This window comes from Atractosteus spatula, chromosome 9 (genome assembly GCF_055471065.1).
Source record: "Atractosteus spatula isolate fAtrSpa1 chromosome 9, fAtrSpa1.hap1, whole genome shotgun sequence".
In the NCBI taxonomy this organism is placed as follows: Eukaryota; Metazoa; Chordata; class Actinopteri; order Semionotiformes; family Lepisosteidae; genus Atractosteus; species Atractosteus spatula.
The window spans coordinates 13551386-13573079 of NC_142714.1; the positions used below are offsets into that span (position 1 = coordinate 13551386).

The 21694-nt window shown below is 39.3% G+C and overlaps 2 protein-coding genes across 4 annotated transcripts in view; one reads left to right on the forward strand and one right to left on the reverse strand.

Annotated features, from left to right (window-relative positions):
- Positions 1-10961, reverse strand: part of nin (ninein (GSK3B interacting protein)) — a 45295-nt gene extending 34334 nt beyond the window's left edge. The window contains exons 1-3 of the mRNA XM_088925690.1: positions 10738-10961; positions 3840-4059; positions 309-402 (exon numbers count right to left, since the gene is read on the reverse strand). Of these exons, the coding sequence (XP_088781816.1) occupies positions 309-402; positions 3840-4028 (283 nt within the window). The 5' untranslated portion in view covers positions 4029-4059; positions 10738-10961. The remainder of the gene's footprint in view (positions 1-308; positions 403-3839; positions 4060-10737) is intronic.
- A 1228-nt stretch (positions 10962-12189) lies between these two features.
- LOC148828236 (lysophosphatidylserine lipase ABHD12-like) lies at positions 12190-21694 on the forward strand. Of its 3 annotated transcripts, none has more exons than XM_088924613.1 (13): positions 12190-12383; positions 13177-13304; positions 14254-14359; positions 14992-15114; positions 15503-15533; positions 15628-15673; positions 16164-16293; positions 16949-16986; positions 17941-18020; positions 18769-18851; positions 20265-20343; positions 20780-20904; positions 21336-21694. In XM_088924613.1, exons 1-13 carry the CDS (start codon positions 12262-12264, stop codon positions 21370-21372), a joined length of 1128 nt encoding a protein of 375 aa, XP_088780739.1. In that variant the 5' UTR covers positions 12190-12261; the 3' UTR covers positions 21373-21694. The 3 variants fall into 3 exon arrangements, with proteins under 3 accessions (XP_088780739.1, XP_088780741.1, XP_088780740.1); XM_088924615.1 differs by having other exon boundaries at positions 16182-16293; XM_088924614.1 differs by having other exon boundaries at positions 14992-15111.

A 21694-nucleotide genomic window follows, 5' to 3' on the forward strand; every position in this document is an offset into this window, starting at 1 on the left:
GGAACCAGATTACTACAAACTGTAAATGAGCTTAATTAATAAGTTAGTTAAGTCCTCTCCAAAGTGAGAAGAAAACTGCAAAGAATTTCATCGGAAAGTGGCTGGCACGGTTGCTGCACAGACGCACAAGAGTAAACGCAGTAAAGGGTGGAGTGTGTACAGTGGGGCAGTCTGAGCAAGCCTCAACAGGTCACGGCAGGGGTGGCTGGGAGGGCAGCACTAGGAATGCTTGTGGACCCTGGCCATTAAAATGCACAATTACACATTAACTACTGTTCAGAAGATTTCACCTTATTTCTGTTGCTTACCTGGCTCAGGATGGTTCCCTGGGTTGGATAAAGGCCCACCCAAAGTTGCTGATAACACAAGAATCAGTGCATCCTTGAACTGCTCAAAATGAACCTAGAAGACAAAGGTTACCAGTCAGAAAGTAGCCCGGTTGTCTCAGTTGAACATGCTTAAAGAACCTGAAATTAAATATGAAGTTTAAAACAACTATGCTGTTTGACAAAAGACCTATTATACTATGTATCATTACTAAGTATAAAAGGCCTGTTGTTATTATTAGCAAGCAAGTATTCATAGTTAGGTCCCTCTTATCTTGTTTGCATTCTATGCGGTCCATTTGCAACCCATATATAAACAGTTCATTTAAAACAAATTCTATGACAGACACTGTTATCTTGGGATTTTTTTACATGTAGCACTGTTGCAAGAACGTTTCTTGGCAACTGTTGCCATTGGATGAGCCCCCACATACATGGAGGTGCAGCTCAGCAGGGCTAAGAGCAGTGGGTAGAAGCTCAGTAGTGAGCCTACTTCAGAGTTGACCTTTAACCTTCAGTTCTACACCCATTTCCCCATCATGAGGCCCATCACTGGGGATGGGTGTGGCCTCTGGCGAGGGTTTCATTCTCTTCCATGAAACGCGCAGAGCTGTCGCAGGAAGAAAAAGCAACAGCTGTCAGCTTTGTCCGTCATGCATATGCATATTTCCTTTGTTAACTGTGACGCTGTGGCTCCTCGGGTTAGAGAGCGTGCTGAATGACTGCTGCCACTATGGATGAACCTTTTTTCGCCCAAACGTAAAAGCTATTCTATTGTTAAACAGGCGGCTGGGTCACTGCTGTTGTGCTGCAGGAAAACAGATGTTTTCTCTGGCCTCCCCTTGACAAACGCATGGTTATTAAAAGACAGAAGCTGTCATCGCCTGATGTAGAGAGAAGGGTGCTCACTGGATATATTGCCCTCCAGCAGGGGACAGACTGTGTGCATAGAAAACAGCACATGTGCATGGTCCAGCTAAAGTTGAAAGATGATGGATTAGATAAAGAAAATGAATTAAAATTACATTCCTGTCCACAACATAAGAATAACGTAGAGACGATGTGTTAATTTCACATCAAGTCTACCCACATAAAGATGACTGAAAATGATTCCATCCTAATCATTCCATGGCGAAAAGGCACAAAAAAATTAAACAGCAGTGACCAAAATGGTAGTGCTTGCTGTAGTATTAATACAGAGGGACAACAGAACCCTGCAGTGAACTGGAGTTTTCTCATGTCTACACAAGCTTATCAATATTCATTCTAGACACAGTGTCAAGGTGCCGCAGTGATCCTTTCATCCTAACATCCTCACACCAACTGCAGCTAGCAGCACTGTCTGAGGTACTTGTGCATTAAAATTAGACTGGTTACCCTAGTTACCCACACCTAGGATGGAGTCATAAAGCCCCAATTAATCTCAGACAAGAGGCTCTCTCTGCATTCAGCAGACAGTATTCAAGCTGTTGTGTGCACGGCAGAGCTCGCCAATCAAGAGGGGCTGCAGTTCAAAGCAGACGTGTCCACACAGCTGTGACAATGAAAAGCACCATAAAGTGGTCCTGAAATTCACTTCTTCACAGCCCAGTATTCCGGTTACAAAGGGACAAGTAAAGGTTATATTCCATTCCACAAAGCAGAAAGAGGAACCAGGTGTCACACCTGAAAAAGGCCCAACGGCTGAGACAGGGTGTTTCTTCTTTTGACTTTATCGTGCAGAATTAACCTGTGCTTGTTCCTTTGCGATCAATGCAGACTGAAGCAGCTCCCCACTGAGGCAGAATGCTGGTTTACTGACAGAGCTATAGGAGAACAAAGATGAAAGTGCAAATTCTAAAATGCTTACAATGGCTAAATGGAAAAACGGAAGAGAAGTGCCACTGGAATTCTCTTGGCTCACAGACTATACTATACAGACTATGTTTGAGGTCTCTAGCTGTGTTGTCTCCTCAGGGCCAGATGGCTCTCCCTCCACACAGACTCTCCACACTCTCTCCCTTCCTACAGCTGCTGAGTATAGGAACTGGGGCCACTAGCAAGATTAAAACAAGCCATCAAATGGGCAATAAGTAGTCCGATGGGAGCAAGGCATGTGGAAGAGGGAGGGGTTCCTGCGTGGCTGACAAAATGTGAGAGAGTTTCATGTGTGTTTCTTCTACGCAGATGTGTGTGGTGCCACAGAAACGTACAGTAATTGAGATCATAAAGTAACTGATTACCTAACTCATAAAGCAGGACCATTTCCAGATAGGGCAAAATGACAAAATGACTCAATTCTTTTTCAAAGTGTCTTAATATATAATTGAGTGTACGGGGCAAAATAATAATATTAATGCTGTAACCAACAAGACCTTGGGAACTGTAAATAAAGTAAATAAAATGAGCACAGCCTGTGCTCAAATATTTTATTTTAAAAAATATTTTTAATAAAATAAAGTTTAGTTTATTTCAATGTAAGATAGAAAGGGAGTCCTTTACAGAGGTACTTCAGAAATGATTGGTGACTACCAGGCTCAATCCTGAACAGGTTCCAGACTAAGGAGCTGTGGTTTCATCTATACTACGATTGTTTGCTTGTGTACACAACAGTTCTGTACATTGGGCCACTTTCATAAGCCTTAAATAAACCTTTTGAATACTGAAGTGCCTAGTTTGTTACTATAGCTTAACACACGGCATGCTGCCTGTGGATTGGGAATAGAGAATACAGCTGCTTTCACACTCCACCCAACACAAAGGTCACAGAACAGGCCTGAAATGTGCCACACACTCCCACAATGATTTATAAACATAGGAATCCAGGTCTCAGAGTTTGGACTGGTTTCCACAGAGACCTCCATAGGAACCACAGAAAGATGTTGATTTTCAATGCATGGCAGCCCCAAAAACTCTTGTTCAGAAAGCACAGCGTCTGTCGCTAATATGGGCTTCATTCCTGCAGTAATATCAGGAAGAATAATTACATGACCATTATTTCAAAAGATACAGTTTTTATTGTGGTATTTAAGGACAAAACAGCAAATTCCTCACTGTGCACTGTGGAATTCCACTGTGTCTCAAATTGAGGAATGGTCACAGAGTCCATATTAATTTCCACTGCTCTCTGAGGGAGGCCTGTAGGAGTAAGGTCCAGAACACTCTGCCAACACCTTAAGCCATCGATGCCACCTGCACCTTAGATGTGTAATACCTTCTAACCAACTGAGATGCCCCCAGGCTTCTAACTACCACTTACTATTAGTAACTAGTACTACTAGCTAATTAGTGTATTACTAAGTCCCTTTAGTTGTTGTACAGCCTTTAAATATGTAGCTTCTCTTCTCATTCTCCACAAACAATGGCCTTGTTCCGAGCTGTAAAAGAATGCTGCCTCACCCCAGAACCCATTCCACACCACATACTGTACATGAGCCAGTTCTCACTTAGATCTGGAAACAGACACACAGACACACAGGACTGAGCACACAAGCTGATGCCTCCAACCCTATCCCAGCAGTCGCTGTCCCGTACCCTGTCAGTGTGAAGTCCCTCTTCTGGCAGGAGGGTGTGCAGTAGTGTTGGGGCGACCTCTTCAAGATGCAGGGCCCTGCACAGCTCCGAGAGCTCCTCCTGACCCAGGGACCCCGAGCCGCTGGTGTCGAAACTGTCGAAGACTTCCTTCAGCTGAGCCTCGTACTGGTCCTGCTGGGCTTCATCCATCCCATAGCAGAGAACCACCTGCCCGCTCACCCTGGGAGCAAGAATGACAGGGAAAAAGGGAGAGAGTTAGGAAACCCTAACTCACCATTGCTGAGATATTATATTGAGGAGAATTTCCTACACTCAGCAAGTGAGGGAAATTCTCCACAATGCTTTCTTGTCGTCTTGTCTTGCTGGGACTATGGATCAAGCTGCCCAGCTATGGTTTTGAAGCTGATACCCTGGATCTTCTCAAGAAATGGCTGGATGGGATTCTTGGAATAATTAACAGTCAAACAGGCCAGATGGGCTAAAATGTTTTTAGGTTTTTAAGTTATTTTTAACAGACCTCTTCACTTTGAGCAAAATAGAAGTGTTTTTGCCTTCTAACACTTTTAAACAGTTCTGTTCATGCCCACTATCTCCTTCTTTATAAGACCACTGAAAATCTCAAAATTAGCTTTCAAAAGCAAACAAGTAGATTCAGTGCAATGCCAATGAAAACTGGGTTGAGAAATTTTCTAAGATTGATTCTTTTCTTAAACTGACATACCAAATTTAAAGATTTTTAAACAGAAATGTAAACCCATAGATACCTGTATGCTTCAAGTTCAGGTCTTCTAGGACATTAATTAAGTTTAATGTTCTTGTAAGCCTGTTATTCTTCCAATGAACCATATTGATTTTAAACTTCAATCACTTAGGCATGAAAGCAGACACCACTGTGAAGTTAAATTCCACAGATGCATTAAAAGCAAAATCAACTGAACAACCAGAGACATCTTAGTTTTACCTGTTGAAATTCCAATGAAGAACTTCGTTACTAAGCAGGGAGAGGAACAGGGTATGGGATAATAGAAACAAGCAAATTAAAAACACAAGGTGAGTCACTTGCCTGTAGGGACAGAAACACCCAGTACAGCAGGAAGGGATTGAGAATGTACACTATTAAAATTATTCTAAAGCAGGTGTCATGGACTAAAAGTGGAAGAAACAGCTGCTTAACTTCTTTTTAGAACTACTTCGAAAAAGATCATAAGCTAACAGCCATTGTAAATTTTGCATGTATGCAATTTAGTGCTATAAATAGTTGATTAAGAGAGAACTGTGGGTCAGCTGAAATATCTTTTTAATCTATCTGTAATAAATCTGGATTGGCCATGCCTATCACTGAATTGGTGTCACAGCAGTATATTTAGAATTGTTTCAATCCAGAAAAAATGTTAGACTTTCTGCACAAATAAGAGATTTTTTTGTGTATAAAAATGTTTACTTTAACAGTATCACTGAGTCAAATCCAACACAGTAAGATCGAGCTTATCTTGTGTTTTCAAAGGTTTCGAAAACAATCACACTATTCCGCTCTTTACTGTTTTTACTAATCTTTACGTAAATATTTTCTCAAATGGATGTCAACAATTTCATGTTTTGAAGGACAATGTTTTTTTATTTTAATGAGCAGCAAAATATTGGCATCTGTGGTCTTAATTGTGTCCCATGCTACAGCTTTGGATGTTGATGGGTCAGAATAGTATATTTTTATTGTTGTAAATATTTTTCAAAATTCAGAAAACTTGCACCATAGATCATAGTCCTAGGTTCCTCATGTTTTTTTTTAATCAGAATAACATGATTTGTTTAGAATATACTGGCTTGGCTTGCATCATCCCCAAAGCAATCATACTGATTCAGAGGTCTTGCATGTAACTGACTGCGTCCTGAATTCTTGTTCACATCATTGGCAAACCCCTTATTCAGTCTTATGATCGAGCCCCACTACTTCAAAACATATGAAGGTGGCCTCTGTGAGCAATTGCAAAAGTCTGCTTTTGTGGGTTACTCTAAAAGCTAAAATGGGGAAAAAAATATGAACACTGCAGGAGAGAGGATGAAAGGGAAGTGGCATTTCTTGATGTTTCTGTTTACATTCAGTCCAAGACTCTGTCCCTGTCCGGACAACAATCAGGCTACTGTGTACAGTATGTTTGCTGAATGTACAAGGTGAGAAAGATAATTTTACCTTTAACCTAAGACATCTCGCTGGCCAGCACACAGTCCCAAAATCCTGTTGTGAGCAGTCAGATGGATTACCAATGTTGCTAAGACAGGAGTTCATGGAAGGGCAAAACTACTTCCATTCCTTCACCTGGGCAGTCAAGGCCAACTGATCTATTAGATAAGCAGTATTAGTACCTTAGTGTCTGGACGGATAATGACATACCAGGGTGGTGTAGAGATCCTACACACATTAACCTCCTGTTATAAGGTACCCACACCCTATTTGGTATAACTTGAAATAGAAACCTGTGGGGAATTGTGAAATTGGGGCTGAGGAAAGACAAACCCTGTTGTAAAACCCTCCCCTCTCTGACTTGGTTTGTAACCTGTTTTGTCTCACTAGATTCCCCTGTAAAGCTAACTTCACAGTACAGGAGAGCTACTGTACACTATGGTTCTTCCTTCTAACTTTAATCTCATTGAAAAGACAAGCATACTCTTTCCTGTTTAACCTACAAGAGAGCAAAACGTTTCCCTGGTGCCTTCAAAACTCCAAAACTAGGCAAGGTTCACAACTAGTCAATTCAACACCTTCTCCGGTGTTCTGAACATTTTTATAGAGAGGAATGATTGCACACAGATGTAGCTGATCTTTACCCTCTCTACCTCATGCGAAGGTCTGGACTTCTTTTCTCTCTGATTGGTCTCAGAATTCACACACCCACAGTGCAAACCATCTCGGAGATACAGTTGTTTCCCTTCACGTACCCTGTCACAAATTCCCCAGTGTCAAAATAGCTGAAATCTTGGGTTTTGATCATTTCACAGCTGTGTTCTTTTTACCTGCATAATTAAAATAAAATAACTAATAGATAAAAAGCTGATTTTGCCAATTTCCTTTTAAAAATCGGCCCTTCAGAGAAATACATGACTGGGGGTGAAGAGAAAAAGGGATTTGTATTGTCTAATGCAATTTACATCAATGAAACACAACACATTTCGACTTACACATCCAAAAGGCTGAACAGATGATCAGTGATGATAAACAGGCTGATTCCACAGCCACAGGAGTATGTTAGAGTAGGAAATAAATAGATGTAAAAGAAAAAAGCAGATAAAAGATAAAGATATGAAATAAGCAAATTCATAAACAGACTACTGATTTCCTAGATAGAATCATCAGTTTCCAAATTAATAAAAGCACATTATGTCAACATTATCACACACAGCAATTCAGCATGTGATATAATTCAATTCATTAATGTAAAGCTTAATCTGACATAACTACAAGATTTGGTCATTTAAGAGCCTATAACCCACAATTAAGTGATAAAAAGACAATATCAAAAACCTAATTAAAATGTATCTATGCATGCATTATATTATAAGAAAAAAGTGTGTTTTAGTTACAGAATAAATTCTGTTGCTTCTGGGAAAACTGTCCCAGGTGTGAGTGCCTGTGTGTTTGTGTCTGTGTTTGCCCTGCAGTGGACAGGCATCCCACCCAGAGTGTATCCTGCCTAGTGGCTGTTGCTTGCCAGGCTAGGCTCCGGCTCTCCCACGATCTTGTACTGGATAAAGAGGTTAGAAAATAGATGGTGTATAATTTCTGCTGGTGATCAACTTGGATATCCCTTGGTAATCATATGTTGATGCTCCTCAATGCTAATTTTGAAATAACTAAATGTAGGGTCACACACTGATCTTTTCAACCTGATTCTCCTAGCAGGATTTCCCCAAAAACAAAACGGAAGCATTGCGCTGGGGACTGAGAGAAGAACACAACAAGAGAGAAAAGCCAAAAACAAAAAGGAAAAGGAAGCCCTCTTCACTAGCAGCTAATATGGCAGACCAAAATGGACTGAGGCAGACTGTCTACAGAGTGCACCAAGCTGTGACTGTGCAGGGAGGAGACTGTGTTACAGAACCCACTCACAGCTGCAGTGCACTAGTCCTTCAAAAGGACCATCACCGGCCAGGTGTCCTTGAGCAGGCCCAGGGAGCTCCATTCAGCGCAGACAATGGACTTTTTAAATGCAATCACTGCACTGCACTCTAGTGTGTCAGATGAAATACAAGTGAATTAGCACTCTCCAATACATTAGTACTGATGATTGCAAGGTTGCTACAGTAGTTAAACATCATCTCCCTACTTATTACCTCAGCAAATAACTCATGCTTTCAGAGCAATTAAGAACATTAGCACATGAAACCAAAATATAGGATACAAAGGAAAGGATGTTTAATGATGTGGTTCATAAAACACACAATGAAACAATTTACTGTCTCTATATCAGAACAGGCAATGCAGGTGCAATACCACCTAATATTGTTCTCAGAATGTATATATTGGCAAAAAGTATATTTGTACTGTAAATGTTTGAATTAAAAATATATATTTTTTAATTAAATACTGTATATTTTCAACATCCACATGTAAGATATTTGAACAGTTATGGCCTTTACTTTGCTCCTAATTACCTTCATCATATACTGTAGAAGAGCTCAGGTGTTTAATTACCTCTTGGCAAGCTCCAGGTCTCCTTATGAGACCAGGAATCAACATAATGACCTTGATTCCATTCTCTCCTGTAAGCGGACTGATCATATTCTGCACCAAAAGGATGTCAACTACATGACAGTAAACCAGCGAGAAGCCTGCATTTGTGGTGTTAATATATACTGTAAATGCACTTAAAGTCTTAATTGTGAATGACATTTCTGCAGCTAGCACTGTACTCGCTCACAATACTTGGGATCTCTAAGTATCCTGAAAAGCTGGGAATATAAACTCAGCAGAAGAAAAGGTTATTTGGAGGCACACTGTATGACTTTTTATCAAGGTGCTTCAGCTGTCTAATAGATCCAGACCTAAATGCATAAGGCTCTACTATCAACTAGACACAGAATCCTTCCCCATGTGTTATATATGTAGTAAACAATGCATGGACTAATTCTCTCAGCTAAGCTAATGGAAAGGGAGTGTTTCTTCAGCTAAGCAGAGAGTGTTTAGGCCTCAAGGTCATCTGTTACCAAAACTGTTTATCCAATAAATGATAAGAAACTGTTTTTACTATGACTGATGAGACTGTACTGTTTCTGAGAAAGAAACCACACAACATTTTATGTTAGCTATCGTACATGATGACTTGAACCATGATGGCCTCATTACAACAGACAAAAGCCCATTTTTAATACTACATATTTTTTCTTTTGATAATCAATAAGTATTTCCATAGGTACATAACGCTATTTGCCTTTAATACACTGGCAAATAACAATACACCCTAATGCATGGATACTGGAGACGTACAGATTGCGCCTCTACTAATTGAGTATTACCAAAGTAATATATAAAAAGGGCAGACTTGAAAATAAATACTTCATTAGTGTTATACGTCATTGTTGAAATACAGGACGGATATAGGGAGACGGTGTGTACATAAACTAATGCTGCAAACCGAAAAAAAAGTCAAATATTATTTTCAAACTAATACAAACAAGATAGTAACACGCGAACACTTAAATGACACAGAATTGATGTGTTCTACGTAAAGAAACCGTCAGGAGACATGTTTTGGAGCATCCGGCGGAATGAATAAGTTTGTGTCAAAATACATTTGCATTTGTAGTCCGCCTCCCAGTCGACTTTTTCAAAGCACAACAGCAGAGATCTGTACTGCTTCCTTGAATCAACAGGCTACCAGCCACCGGTCTGCGCTTAGCAACGGCAAAGCAAGTTGCCAGTCAAGCCAATCAACATGGCACTGAAGCACAACAATTATGAAAAATGCAAAAACGTATAAATATTTATTCTTAATATTATGATTTATATGACGCGTGTCACCGAATGGCTTTATTCCTGTATAAACAATATTGATTATGACGAGAAATCAGACTTTTGGTATATGAAAACATTTTGTACAATTCATGATTTCTGCGTAATTCATATTGGAATCTAGATTAGGCACCAACAAAAGTGAAAGTTAATGTAAATCATTCCCTTATTTATATTTAAATCTTTAAGTGACCCAAACAGGTAAATTTAATCATGAATTAACCCTTTGAAAATCACGGTATTTTCCACATTGCACTTTTCTACAGCCACTAGCTGCCCGTAGTAGGATATTTGCATTTGTAAAGCGTCCTTTTCACAAAGGAATTAGCAGGCAGAACGAATCGGATTAGAATAATGTCAGTCGCCAGTGGTCAACGAACACAAGGACCGGGGCTAGGATGCAGCCGGCTTCGCAGACAAAGTTTACAAAATAACAGGGATGAGATACTAAACAACTGGAGAATAAGTTTTTTTTTTTACCGTAGAGCACGTAGTATTAGGTTTCTTTAGAATTCGTGTTGTGGCGCTTATGTATTTGATCTGGTGCAAAAATATCTAAGTGCCTTTCCGTTTACAAACATCTCAGGAGTCCGTGTCAATGTTAGAAAAAATAAACACCGAATAACATGTGACCTTTTGTGGTAACGACATTAATAGCAACGGCAATAATCAATAATGCCATAGATATTCATACAACGGCATCACAATGTTTCTCATTCGCATTCCATATTTTTGCAAATCTCTGAGAACTGACTTTTCTCTAAATAAAGCAACATTTTCAACAACAACAAAAAAAACATTATCTATGCAGGGCTTCAGTTCGATCGAAGGATGTAGAGCAAGAGCACACAATTAACTTAAAAAAATTCAAAAAGGATTAGGTCAGCAACTTACCCACAACGCTCCCAACTTTAAAGATGCGCCCTTCCTCTTACCACTGGCAGGATACCAAGTCAATGATACTGCACCGATTTTACGAAAACAAAAAAAAAGAGGACGCTTTTCTTTCCTTCTCCGGGAATATTTGGTAAAAAATATTTTGAGGACTAAGCGGCTCTATTCAGGACCCCGGCGATCCGTTCTTGAGCTTCTGGTCGGGTGATACTGCAGACGAGCCGCTGTCGCGATCTGCTCTGCTCGGCTTCATGGTACAGTGTCAGATTTTGAAAAGCTTCTCTGGAAGGAGGGGGGCGTCTGACGCCTTCAGACGTAACAGCCCTTCTCCATTTGAATGAGGCAGGGTAGTCGCACAGCTATGACTGCTTGCGAGGAGAAACTGTGGGGCACTTTCACCCACTGAGAAAGCAGTATATTCCTGTGTAAAACGTGCAACGTAATATGTATAGGCCTATCTGTATCGTTTGTTAGACTGTTGTATTGTGCATTTAGATGGTCTTATCTTATCAACAGAGAAGGAAAGGAAAACTGTAGCACTGAACCCAGATCATTTTTAGGCTCAGTAAATGTTTCCGTTGCTTTCAGAATGTCTTATAACGATAGACTCTCTTGAACAAAGAAAAGCTGTTTTAATTCATGTCCCTACCCATCTTTAAGACGGCAGTTGCCTGAATTCTATATATAAAACATTAATAAGGTGAACGAAAACACAAATATTCGGAAATTGAACACACTAAACGCAAGAACTGAATGTGCATGTTCAACAGTCATCGTTGACACTTTTTATGCAGCTAAAATCTGCTTCTTGCATATCTTGGTACCACGAAACAGATGGGATTATTCCCCCCAATATACGTATGGCTATTGATTCTAGCATGGTGAGATTTTCGTTCTCGAATGAAAAAAATGATATTAGCTCTAAAACTAATCAATTTGTTTATTAAATAGTAAGTATTATATAATAAAGAGTTCTATGAAGCACTAAATATTACCGGATGAAAAAGTTTCGGATAAATTGCTTCCAGGTCGTGTAGCTGTTGGATGGAGAATGTACTACTTATTGTCAAAAACATGAACGAAAAATTGTTATAAAGTTCGGCAAATCGTCATACCCAAATGTATTGTTAAATTTTATAACATCGGTTTGAGATAACGTTTTATTTGAATTTAAATAACTCGACTACGAAGAAATCCATATGGAGAGCCGGTAGAAGGTACTGTAAAGAATTTGTAAGGTAGTTAAACAATACTGCCCCCTGGTGTAATATTGGTTACTTTCCTGCCCTGTGTGTTTTAATTTGGACTCTTTTCTAATTCTAATTCGTATTACAAAACAGTGCACTGTATTACATGCACTCACGGTGTCTGTTATCAAAGAATGTCTATGTAACAGTATTTTGTTCTCAGTTTTGTGTGGGGCTTTAGATCACAACAGTTGTAACCTTTAATTTTAACATTGTAACCTTTCACCACAATTCCAATGTGACGTGTGCATAGGCTTTCTTTTCCTGTAAGAATCGCATGTGTAAGGAATCAGAAGCTTCCTGCAAAACTCTGAGGATGAGGAAAAGAAAGAGACACGGATTTGAGTCCAAACCAGTCGCTAGGAAAACAGAGAAGGGTACCGAAACTGACCGATTGATGTAAGTTGAGGTTCGCTTGTCGTACGCAACAACACGCTGTACATAGATCTACAGACCTATTTTCAGATACAATTAAATACGGCGTGGTCGTACAATAAGGTTTGCTTTGGATAATGATGATAAAAATCGGAATAACCTTTCCATTTATATTAACTGCCTAAAAATGACTCGAGTCATTTAGAAGTGTTAACGTGAATTCCGGGTTGAGTGTAGATATGCATTGTTGCCAACGGAATGCCCGGCAATTATTCTGACACAGGGTTCGAGGAGGAACTCAAAAAAGAACAGGGAAAACAAAATGTTGCATTTTCATTACTAAGAAGCATAGGTAGAATTAAACGCGAAGGGAATCGAGGGGGAAAGGACCAATACATATTCAGTAAAAATCATTTAAACGCCACAACAATTTTAAGGGGGACTTTGAGCAATGTAGTCTGTCCCATCACCCCCCTTGACTGGCTTAGTAGAAGGGGTATCCAGGCTGAGGTTCATCTGCGCTACAGTGTACTGTGTTGAGATTTTCATAGCTCCTCCCTATTAACACTTTATAGTAAACAACAAAAGTAACAAGTAATTTATAACCGCAACGAATCAATGAAATTACCCAGAAAACGGCAAAACTTTTTTTTTATAGCAGAGGAACTGACATTTTATTGAACAGACGTAGCACAGGTGAATTCATCATACTCATTAATATGTCATCAAGGGGTGTCTACTGAGCAGGTCACAGGTTACTAGTAGGTGAGTCTTTATCTTAATTTGATTTCTAGAAAATATATTTTTGTCTGGCCAGGTCTGGGGGCAGCTGGTCGGTGAGGGTTAAGACACTGTTCATCGCTTTGCTTGTCGTCTACATTTCTGTACCAGTCACACTCCGCCTGTTCCCGGGACTTCTGGCACAGATAGTCTTCTTTCATTTCTGTAAGTTGTGTCTCAGGCCTGAAATAACTTATTTTTGATCTCCCTGGGTGCTCCCCCTTTTAATCTTGTAAAGTGTCTTTACTGTTCCAGTGACAGACTTCGACCTCCTGCACCAGAAAAGTGTCTTTTATCTGAAGTAAAAGTTCTGATCTAGTTAGGAGCAATCGAGCTAATTGATAGTGGCAGTGAGCAGATAAAACAGAATGAAAACTCACACTTAAGCCGGCGTCACACTACCCGACTTTTCCTAGGATTTTCAGTCGTAGCCTTCATTTACATAATCGTATGTAGAGCTGCTTATTCCTGTTCTTCTGAAGCAGAGGTGTGAAACTCAGTTCCAACCTGAGCAGTCATTTAAACATTTAAACCAATTATTTTCTCAATTATATAGTAATAATTAAATATATAGTAGTAATACAAATCTGTAATATAATATTTTTCTTAAGGTCTTTTACTGTTGATTATTCAAGTGTGTTTCAGTAATTCTGGAGTTACCTATAAGATGCCTCCAAGCCTGGTCAGAAGTATTGACAATTACACTGTTAATTGAAGAATTAGCTAATTACTAATTTAGCTAATAAATTAGATAACACAATTAACGTTTAACTGTATGGAACAAAACACACAGAAGACGTCCAGGAATAGTTTGTTACCCCTGATCTAGATTATAAAACTAATAAATGTCCATAGAAGATGCATTTTGACTGTCATTAATAGAATGATTTTGCTTCATCACATGCAGTTGTCAAACTGAATCAGAATGAAAATATGGAGAAATCAGGTTATATGTTATACAATGTTTGAATGCACTAGGGAATGTGAAAATATAGATTTACAGAGAGGAAGGGATAATGGAATCAGCTGGATTCCCTGAAAGACAGATTGAAAGCAGACTGAAAGCTCTGATCTGGTACTTGTTTGATGTGTTCATTTCTTTCCCTGCCTGCAGTCAAAGTTCCATTTTTTGTGGATCTTGAGTGTCCTGCTGACCTCTCTCTGAATCACACTGTTAATTTCTACCTCACACCTGAAGATGGAGTCACAGTGGGGGTCTGGTAAGCAAGGCATGGCTTAGTTTTGTTAAAGGGATGTAGACTTGAGAAGCAGACTTTAGTAACACCCTGCTTCACTGCTGGCTGTGAACACACTGATCTGTGCAATGTCTGCTTGATTGTTGGATTAAGGAAACCCACTGATTTGGGAATCAGTATCAGTGTATTTTTTAAGTTGCCAGATCTATGCACCAAATAAATGGGAACCAAAATAAAAAGACACCAAATAAATGGAAACAAATACTAGTCTTGTTTTAATTTATTTATGCAACTAATACTGAATGTGCAGTTATATTGGTTTTTTTCCAGAAACCAACTTTCACTTACTTTGTTTCAAGATTATTAAGATATTTGGAGCCCACTGTTTGTGTCCATTATAAAAAACCGATTTATATATCACATGCATAAGGATGCATACTTTATCACACTGTGATAATTGATGAAACTTGCTGTAAAAATCCACATTTTCAAGAGTCTGAATGACATCTATAGGCTACTGTGCATTGATTAAGGAGAAGATGTTTACCTTGTGGAACAAGAGGAACCTTGTGTTGCTGGTTTACTGAGATTGTCCCTAGAACTCCTCAGTCTGGAGTTTTCCTGCTCACCTGTGTGTTTATCTAATCTCTTGCCAGGCACACAGTGCCCGACAGCCAATGGCAACAGGCCCAGGGGAAAGGCCTGGCGTGGTACGAGGCTTCACTAGGAGACGATGCCCCTGTTATCATCTATCTCCATGGCAATGGGGGCACCAGGTGGTAAATCACTTAACAGACAGTTGCTGTGAAGTAAATGATTAGGCAGACAGGAAGCTTCTATTCTACTTTAGAGCCTCTGACTTAGTCTTGTATGCAATGTGTCCACTTGCATTTAATTCCAGTTTAAGTAATGCTGAAAATAGTAGCAGTAAGTAAACAGGATAAGATGCTATAGTGTTCCAATATGCAGGAGGCTGTACTTGTTTAGTTGAGTTTTGTGTCTCTGCATCAGGAGGCATTTGAATGACAGATGTTCTGAACATACATGCCATACTGTACATCCATTCCAAAACCGACTCAAGAATTTCTGCTGATAAATACAGACATAGGAGTTGGTGACTCTCATTCTCTGATTTTAATATGTATGACTGTTAATTCATTCCCACAGGGCTGTATCTCACCGGGTTGGGCTCATAAAAGTAGGTTCTTAAATTCTGAATTCCTTAAATAATCACATCCACTTAATGTGCCATGTTTACCCTGTGCCTCACAGTGTCCCTTGTGTTTTTATAGATGCTTAGTGCAGCTGGATTTCACGTTCTAGTTCTGGAATACAGAGGTACACCTTCGTTATACACCCACCTCATCTGTGTCTGATATTGCCCTTTCTTTAGCACGGAGGTGTCAGACTGAATTCCTGGAGGGCCACGAGTCATCTGGGTTTTGTTCCACCCACTTTCCCAGTTACATAATTAATCTAATCATTTAATTCAACTAATTCTGCTTAGTTGTAATATTGTAACTTGGCTCTGAGGTGATTTATAGGTACAGTAGTGCTACCTTTAATAATGTGAATGTCTGGTGTGACAACTGTAAAACACCAACGAAATATTCTATAATTATAAATAAATAAATTTACTACTCAATTTGGAACAAAAAACAGAAGACACTAGTCTCTCTGGGAACTTAGTTGAGACCCCTGCTTTAAATGCAAAAGAGAGATCTAAGGGACTATTGAAATACAGAGTGGCACATACGCAAGTCAGTGCAGTATCCTCTTTAAAACAGTCTGTTCTGCTCCCTGAGGAATCCTTCGTGTCTGCTCACAGGGTTTGGTGACTCTACAGGGCAGCCCAGTGAGGATGGCTTAACCACAGATGCCCTTCAGCTGTACCACTGGGTAAAAGCACACAGTAGGGGCAGCCCTGTCTGTCTGTGGGGGCATTCCCTTGGCACAGGGTGAGTTATGCAGCTATTTTTTTTGCTCAAAGTAAATGTTGTGAAAAGCACTTTCAAGCGGTGATGTGATACTTGGATTACATACATATGTGTGCACCCCTGGTCAAATTGCTGTTTTGTTTTTTCAATCTGCTAAAATCAGCAAGTAAATAGTAACTGTGCATTAAAATGCATAGAAGCATGTCATGTTTAAGTTTGCACCCTACAGACGTTGTGTTAACTTATTTTCACTTAGAGATTCAGTGAAATATGCAATTTTACCAGGGGTGGCCAAACTTGTGCATACAACTGTATGCATACATATACAGTACATTACACAGAGCACTGGAACTGATGAGTTTGTAAATTATTTTCCCCAAACGTCTTGTTCATTTTATAATGTTATACCTTGCACAAGTAACTTGTAATTGTAAAGGATTAGTTTTAAAAGTACTTTCCTTAAGACTGCACACACACAAGGTTTTGCAGTCTATGATTTGTTTAATAAAAAAAAAATCCAAATTATCTGCTAGTGACTTATAGTGCAACTCTAGCACTAATCTTAATTCCAGCATCGTGCAATTCTATTTTTGTAGAATTGAGTGATGCACACATTGCATTTATAGTAACAAAAGAGATCTACAAAGTTATGCAGAATTATAATGTTTCCTTACAGAGTGGCTACCAATGTTGCACGAAAATTACAAGAGCAAGGTAAGTTCTTTTTCTGGAGACAGAACAAGTGCACGTATCTTGTTATATAGTCAAAATGAGTTTTTAAATAATATCTAAAATTATCATGGTCAAAGTTAAAGGTTGTATATTATCAGCAAAACTTTAAGCACAGTGGCTTGTATAAGTCTTTGGCTCCCTCTTTTGTTCACAGGCTTAACATTGCCTTGTAGGGGTGAAAGAAAACTAATTGCTTTCATTTGTACAATACTTTTCATCTTAAAGGATCCCAGCGTGCCTCACATATAGATGATGCACTCCATTCATCTACCTGCATGGCACATGGCAGTTATTATGCGCCAGCAGCACATTAGGTGGAGAAGTGAGAGAGAGAGAGTCTTTTTAATCCCCAAGGGGCAATTTGTTGTACAGCAGCAGACAATAAAGAAAACAAACCCACAAACAATACACGTTTATACACAAAATAATTATTTGTTAAGTAAGGTTAAAGCCACCATGTATAACTAGGTATAAATGAGAACTTCAACCTGTTTGTTTTTAAATTAGGATTGTATTTTTTCTCAGGGGAGTAAGCAGGAATCATTTAAAAAGGGTGTGAAGGGTCGTCTAGATTGGAATTCGCTTTACATAAAACTCATAGCTGACAGACTAACTGATAAAACTAACTAGCTGACAGTGAGAAAGGGCCTAAAGATACAGTAAGCATCAGTGACTACTGCATCTGACTTTCCCAATCCAGGTGACCAGGCCCAGCCTAAACTCCTGAGATCTACGATCAGAAAGCTACTTATCCTGGTGGGGGTGAGGCCAGTTCAGGCCTGTGCCAGAAGCATGGGGTACAAGGTGGAAAAAGAAATACCTGTTTAAGTTAATTATTCCTGGTATAAAAAAAAATAAATGAGTGCAGAGCATTTGCAGTGCTCTTAGAGGACAATATTGTTCTTCATGATGTTGACTCTGAGATTCCTGTCTCAGGAAATCCGGCTGATGGTGTGATTCTTGAAGCTCCGTATACAAACATACGAGAAGAGGTAGCCTACCATCCCTTGGGCCTGGTGAGAATCCCGTACTTATTCAACTCCAACCACAGGTTTCAGAACTGCTCCTGTATTGCGATCAGCTGTGTTTTATATCCAGAAACACATATGTTTCTTCATTGCCCCCAGCTGCACGGCCAGCTCTGCCGCAGACCTGCTAAATGGAAAAATAGCAGGAAACAATTTTACATAAATAAACAAAACCGTTATTGCTATACCTGTGGGCTGTTCTGTTGAATAGCTGGCTTTTTCATTCTAATGAAAAAGTTTAAGTTTCTTTTATCTGCAGGGATTTTGCTGAGGTTGGTTTCTTACAGTATGTGAATGTTGCAACATTTTGGAAAGGCCACAAGCGTCGACCGATTTTTTCATTATTGGCAGCCATGGGTAATAGTGTCAGATTCTGCCAGTGGACATTGGACACGCTTGTGCATTTTAGAATACATAACTATGTAATCATTATTTTCAGACATCATTGGCATAGATTATTTAGTTACAGATAATTTAGCAGTAATTAGACAGTAGCGAGTGATTGGAATACAAGTACAGCCAATCCACTCCAGCGCCAAAGCAAAAGTCATAACCACAAACCGACACTTCAAATGTGGAAATGACACCTTTTTTTGTTAGTAATGAGAACTAAAGTGCAGGGCATTATTTCTGAACTGATCTGCATACAATATAAAAATGTCTAGATTGCCCTGTATTGGTTTAATGAAGTTCACAATCCTTTATATGTTTTCCTGTGATCTTCTGCGTCTTTTAGATTTATTGGCTGTTTCCAGGTTTTGAGTACTTTTTCCTGGACACCATGGCACTGAACAACTTAGTCTTCCCAAATGATGAAAAGTAAGTTAGCTAAACATTTATAAGTATATATTATTAGAATGAGTATTAATTTGTTTGCAACCTAAAGAGACATCCAATTCTGCTGTTGTGACTATTAAGTTAAAGGCACCAGCCAAAGACAGCTGCTTTACCTTTATTAGGGCTCATCAATGTGACATTTTGACAGTGAACAAGACATATACTGTATATGTATATTTCATGGAACAGCTTTCTGGTTTATGGTTTATTAAGAGCTACTAGTCTCTGTGAATTATGAACAACTCTTGCTGTTCTACAGTGCTGAAAAGGAAGGAACTGTCTTAAGAGACTTCTGATTCTGCTTTCGTGATATATTGTGTTATACATATTCACGGGTGTTTATGGCTCTTTTTCCCTTTGTAGAGGTTATTGAATGTACACGTTGGTAAAATGCTTACCAGTTGGTAAAATAAATACAATACCATGTCCATCTGCCAAGTTAATATTGTGGAGATTATGGTCTTTACATGGAAGGAAGCAGAAAACTGGAGATGGATTTCAGACATGCACTAGGCAGCTGCTGTGAGACACAGGAAGGAAGCAGAACTGTACAAAGTTATTGTATTTCCTGTGGTTTACAGCTGGAATTTTTGCAGTATTGGCTAGTAACAACTGAGAAAGCACATCACACTGTTTTGCCTTTGGTAATGTACCAAATCCAAGTCTTTATTTCCTGGAGCAAATGCAAAGGAAACAAAGCATCATGCAATTGTGCCACGAATAATAATCTTAGTCATGTTTCGTTCAAAGTGGTACTGTCCTGTCTAGATCGCATGACTATTAAGAATATTTGGAAGAAAACAGAACTATTGAAGTACTTTTCAATAATAAAACAGACTTTACGTTAAATCCTTGACATTGTTTTGAGAGATATAGCCCAAACCTGACCAGTAAAGTCAACTCTTTAGAATAGGGATTTCTAACACTTTCCCTCCAAATCCCCAGTCCAGTTAGTCTTATGGGTTTCAGATTTGTAAAATTGGCGGTACCTGTGTGTAATTGATGAAGTTAGTAATTTTAACCTGTTCAATTTGCAGAATGTTTTGCGGTTTGAGTGGTAAGCAGAGATTGGTACCTAATGAGCTTTAAATGACTTAATTTAACAAGTCACCTGCTTAACTGGGCAAATGAAAGTGTTGCAAGCTGTTAAAATGGATTTATTGGCGACTTAAGACTGGGACTGTTTGGAGACCCCTGGCTTAGACTGTAGGGATAAAGGTACACTCACCAAACACCTGTATTTGGGTGACCAACTTGGGAACCCCCATTTTGAAGGCTTTCTACATCAAATACACCCCCAAAAATATGTGCAGTCTCCCATGACAGTATTTCAATGGGAAATTGTTCCTAAAGTCCTGCTGAAGAATGATAGCGATCCTGTGCTTCTCTGTCTAGCCTGAAAACCATCAGCAGTCCGATTATGATCCTGCATGCTGAAGATGACCAGGTTGTTCCTTTTCACATGAGCCAGAAGGTATGAGCCCACACCATTCAGTAAGGCTGTGCTCCACCTCTTCCCCTATCCTGCCATTTCTACTTCACTACATACTCTGTACCTTCTAAAGCACAAAAATGTACAAAGTTTTGTTAAGGGGTTTCTATCAATATAGAGTAAGCAAACAGATTTAGCACTCTGTGTGCTCACTGCACAATCTCATCGAGGTATATTTCCACAACATTCAATTCCAGTATGATTATTGAATCTCATTACACCACATGTAGGGCCTGTAAGTGTTATTGAGGGCATTGCTTACTTTCTGGGGAGGGGTACTTTTTCCTGTTATACTTAAGTCTTTTGCACATCTAAAAAGAACAATTCATGAATATGTAATCCTTACATTCTTCACAGAGAAATCAATTTGACTACCGTCTCAGATGCACTTTCTTACTGTATGTTTGTTTTCCCAAAGCTGCACAAGATAGCATTGCAGTCCCGCAGCTCCAAGGACGAAGTCAGGATGTGTTCCTTCAGTGGGTCCTTGGGTTACGGGCACAATAAAATCTTCAAAGATCCCAACCTGCCAAGTGTACTGTGGTGAGCTGTTACTCTGAAATTAACATTGATGAAAACACCATTGCCAGTCACTGATCTGAGTGCGTGTCCTTTAAACAGTGGTTAGGACTTGACTCCTGACCTGAAGGTAATGCATTTAAACTCCACAAGGGGACACTGCTGCTGCAAAATGCAACAGCAAACCCAGTGTTGCAAACTGGAACCTTTGCAAGTTGCTTTATAAAAGAGGTAGCCAAACAAATGAATACTCCAAAGGTTGTCATTTTAATACTGCAGAACATTGCACACTTTACATGACTAAGCTGTCTGTATGCACAGCCTTTGCAACTTGCAAAGGTGGACTTCCAGTAAATATTTCAGCAATCACAATTTCAGTTAAAGTTATGCAAAAAAGGTCATTTCTAGCTCACAATCCAAGGAGTTTCTCATGCTGGGATTTCTTTGCATTTCAGGGAGTTTCTACAACCTTTGGCACAGAGACAAGCATAATCAAGAGGAGGCAAACTCCATTACTACAAGGGGCAAATGTGTTCCATGTTCTACACAAGCAGGGATTTAACAGTTTCTAAGGAACTTGTATGACCATAACAGTACTGATGTTTTTCCCCCCTAAGGTAATGTTTTTTGCACCAGTTGCACTCCATCTTTCTTTGGGAGGTGGATTCTCACATAAGTTAGATAAATTAAGTATATATGAATAGATATTAAAAATTGAAAGTCCTAAAACTAGGCCATTTTTGACAAGCATGAATGTTAATTGATTCCACCCTGAAACTGTAAACTGTGACGTATAAAGCACCAGTTGAAAAGA

Bases quoted from the DNA above. Each gene is read 5' to 3' on its own strand.
- LOC148828236 (XM_088924613.1), top strand. From the start codon at position 12,262: ATGTGTAAGGAATCAGAAGCTTCCTGCAAAACTCTGAGGATGAGGAAA. The intron at 12,384-13,176 runs GTAAGTTGAGGT...TTGTCTGGCCAG, and splicing joins ACCGAAACTGACCGATTGAT to GTCTGGGGGCAGCTGGTCGG. The intron at 20,905-21,335 runs GTGAGCTGTTAC...TTTGCATTTCAG, and splicing joins AACCTGCCAAGTGTACTGTG to GGAGTTTCTACAACCTTTGG.